This window comes from Cydia strobilella, chromosome 11 (genome assembly GCF_947568885.1).
Source record: "Cydia strobilella chromosome 11, ilCydStro3.1, whole genome shotgun sequence".
Lineage (NCBI taxonomy): Eukaryota > Metazoa > Arthropoda > Insecta > Lepidoptera > Tortricidae > Cydia > Cydia strobilella.
In genome coordinates this window covers 8,846,469-8,849,240 of record NC_086051.1, presented here as the reverse complement: position 1 = coordinate 8,849,240, position 2,772 = coordinate 8,846,469, and the positions used below count along the sequence as shown (strand labels likewise).

Below are 2,772 nucleotides of genomic sequence, written 5' to 3'. Positions count from 1 at the left end.
AAGGATGTCAGTTTATAAATTTTATCATAATTTGATATTTGAGTTAGACCAAGCTAAGTTGGCAGCGATTTTGATAGCCCAGACCAGACTGAGCAAGTGTTAATTTTAACGTCAAACTTCAATGAAATTATGACTACTATCATTCATAATATTCCAATATATAGATATTGGGAGATCATCACTGTGAGTAATCTCAAATCAATTTCAATCAAGATGATTTCTTAAAGTTCGTATGCCGCTCCAGTGAAGCTTCTGGCCTAAAAACCACACGTATTGAGTTAAAATCTATTCATAGATTTAAATAGGTATGGATAAAAAATTAAATTGTATGTACCTCAATATATATGTATTTTATCTTATTAAAGAACCTTTTCAAGTTCTTACGGACAATTTTTTTAAGTTAAGAAAGTAATCCAATGGGCAATATTTTTTCATTCGGCGAACATACCCCTCCGGTGTTGCAGGCGTCCATAGGCTACGGTAACTGCTCACCATCAGGCGGGCCGTATGCTTGATTGCCACCGACAATAATAAACATAGTATATAAAAAAAATACCCAACTCGGTGTAAAAAAAGATAGTTGACGTCGTTTGCCTGTGCTCGTTTCAGAAATAGATCAAAGCACTACGTTGCGGTCGCGGGTCGACAATGCGCGAAAAAACTCGAACGCGAACTCAGTACCTACATGCCAACGATTTCTGCCACGCTGCTAGACATTATACGACTGAATACGGGGATATTAAAGAACAAGACGATACTAGGATTTGTACAGAAATTTATTTTCTTTTATATTAATACACTGTGAGTTCACTTTGTGGGATTGTTACTGATAATTACAATGGTAAATTTAAACTTTGAGCAGGTACATCTACGGCTGGATATAGTTCGGTATTTAAAATCACTTGAGTTTCCATATAAGATTTATAGCACGTGAGTGTAGGCATAAGGGCTGTGATAGGCCAGGGGTGCCGTGTAGTGACTGACTAAGGGAGTACGGTAATCGATTCTGGATTGGTGGCTGTATGATGTTGGGGAAATGTAAGCGCTGGTCAAGATGGGGGCAGAGCGTTTCTTGATCAGGTGATGAATAGCCAAAGGAGCATGGGAAAGAATGGGAGAAGAGTAGTAAGGAGCTGCGGAGATCAGGGGAGTATGAGAGATCAACGGTGTGGAATAAGTCAAAGGAGAGTAAGCGCTGTATGCAGTAGTGCTGATGAGGGGAGCCGACCTCTTCTTGATCAAATGCGCAGCGGGGTAGCCGAAGGGCGCAGCGGCGATAGGGCTCGAGATCAGAGGCGCGCTGGCCACCAACGGCGTGCTGTGCAAGATCGGAGTGGAGTATGACGTCGTCAGCAGAGGTGAGCCCGCGGCATAGGTAGTCGGGAAGTAGAAAGGCGCACCGCGTTTCTTGATGAAGTGTGAATAGACAGAGGGAGTGCTGTAGTAGAAGGTAGGCGATGGGTGGACGACGCTGCTGGCCGACTTGGAGATAGTGGTGACCGCTGGCGAGATCACAGTCGACGAGTAGGTCAAAGGCTGGGCGTAGAACGCGCCGGAAGGATCGGCGGCCGCCGCAGCGAGGAAAGCGCACAACACCACCAGCTTGAACATTGTGGTCTGTGTTGTTCGGTCGTTGGGTGACTGATGCCACTGCAACGATTCATTGCGTTTTTATAGAAAGATATTCACTAAAGCAGAGCTAAGGGCGATCTCGTTTTGTTAAACCGGTGCAAGGCAGTCCAGGAAGCTGGTATTTACGGCGAGGTCGTCTGGTAGCCCGCTCTGTCGGTCATCACCACCGACACCGCGGCTCTCGTTGTCTACGTGTGTTATTTTTGACATTAAGGGTTGTTGCCCTATGGGCTCGCCAAAGAAATGAAACTTACTTCATGTACAAAGTTGCAACGCATCTAAGTAGGCTATAGCACAGTATAATGGAGGACAAAATACAGTTACAGAACAATCATATGCAAGCATTAGTAGTTACCTAAAAAGGCCTTTTCAATATTTCTACTTCTATATCGTTTCAGTTTGTTTAACAACAGTGAAAAAGTCGAATTCGCTCGTAAATAGTCCAAAGGTATATCAAAAAAAATCATTAATATGTTTTGTGTTTACAGCTTTGCTTTGACTAAAAATAAATCTTTACAGTTATTTGATATCAAAAATAAATAGTATTATTAAACTAGTTAGGTATCGAGAAAATACCTATAGATAAATAGGACAATCGGATTAAGTCTAACCTCGAAATCTTTCCAAAGATATGACATTTGGTATGTATGTTAATTAAAGGTCTCTTTTTAATGTCCATACTATTTGACATTTGGGGAGCTCGAGGAATCGCAGCCATCTTGAAAATGTGTACCATCCTGGAGAAATTTGCGTTTTACTCTAAATATACGTTCTCTATAACAATATGGTGTTGAGTTACACCATATTGTTATAGAGAAATTATAGAAAATAATAGCTGAATCCAGATTCAGCGCTTATACCCTTTCAGGGGATATTCTCTTAATAGGAAACTTGTAGGAATATGAATTCCACTATTGTCTATACATTTGTACACGTTATACCCCAATATCAACATTTTACTCGACTGCGACTTAAAAACAAAGTAGGGTTATGGGTTTAAAATACTGCTAATCAGTACACCCTGTAGCTTAGTATACTGGACGGAATTTTTAAAATGACGTATCGGTAGATTCCTCTTGCCCTTCACAACCTGTTTACACTTGTTTTATTAAAGAGAAATCAGTACAGCCGCCTTGAGAG

The 2,772-nt window shown here is 41.1% G+C and overlaps 1 protein-coding gene across 1 annotated transcript; it reads right to left on the bottom strand.

The window, feature by feature from the left end:
• Positions 1-763: 763 nt before the first annotated feature.
• On the bottom strand, positions 764-1,666 carry LOC134745488 (cuticle protein 16.5-like). The gene has a single exon (XM_063679531.1). The coding sequence runs from the start codon at positions 1,609-1,611 to the stop codon at positions 922-924; it is 690 nt and encodes a 229-aa protein (XP_063535601.1). The 5' UTR covers positions 1,612-1,666; the 3' UTR covers positions 764-921.
• Between the last annotated feature and the right edge of the window lie 1,106 nt (positions 1,667-2,772).

Excerpts from the sequence above, each read along its gene's own strand:
- LOC134745488 (XM_063679531.1), bottom strand. The coding sequence starts at position 1,611 with ATGTTCAAGCTGGTGGTGTTGTGCGCTTTCCTCGCTGCGGCGGCCGCC.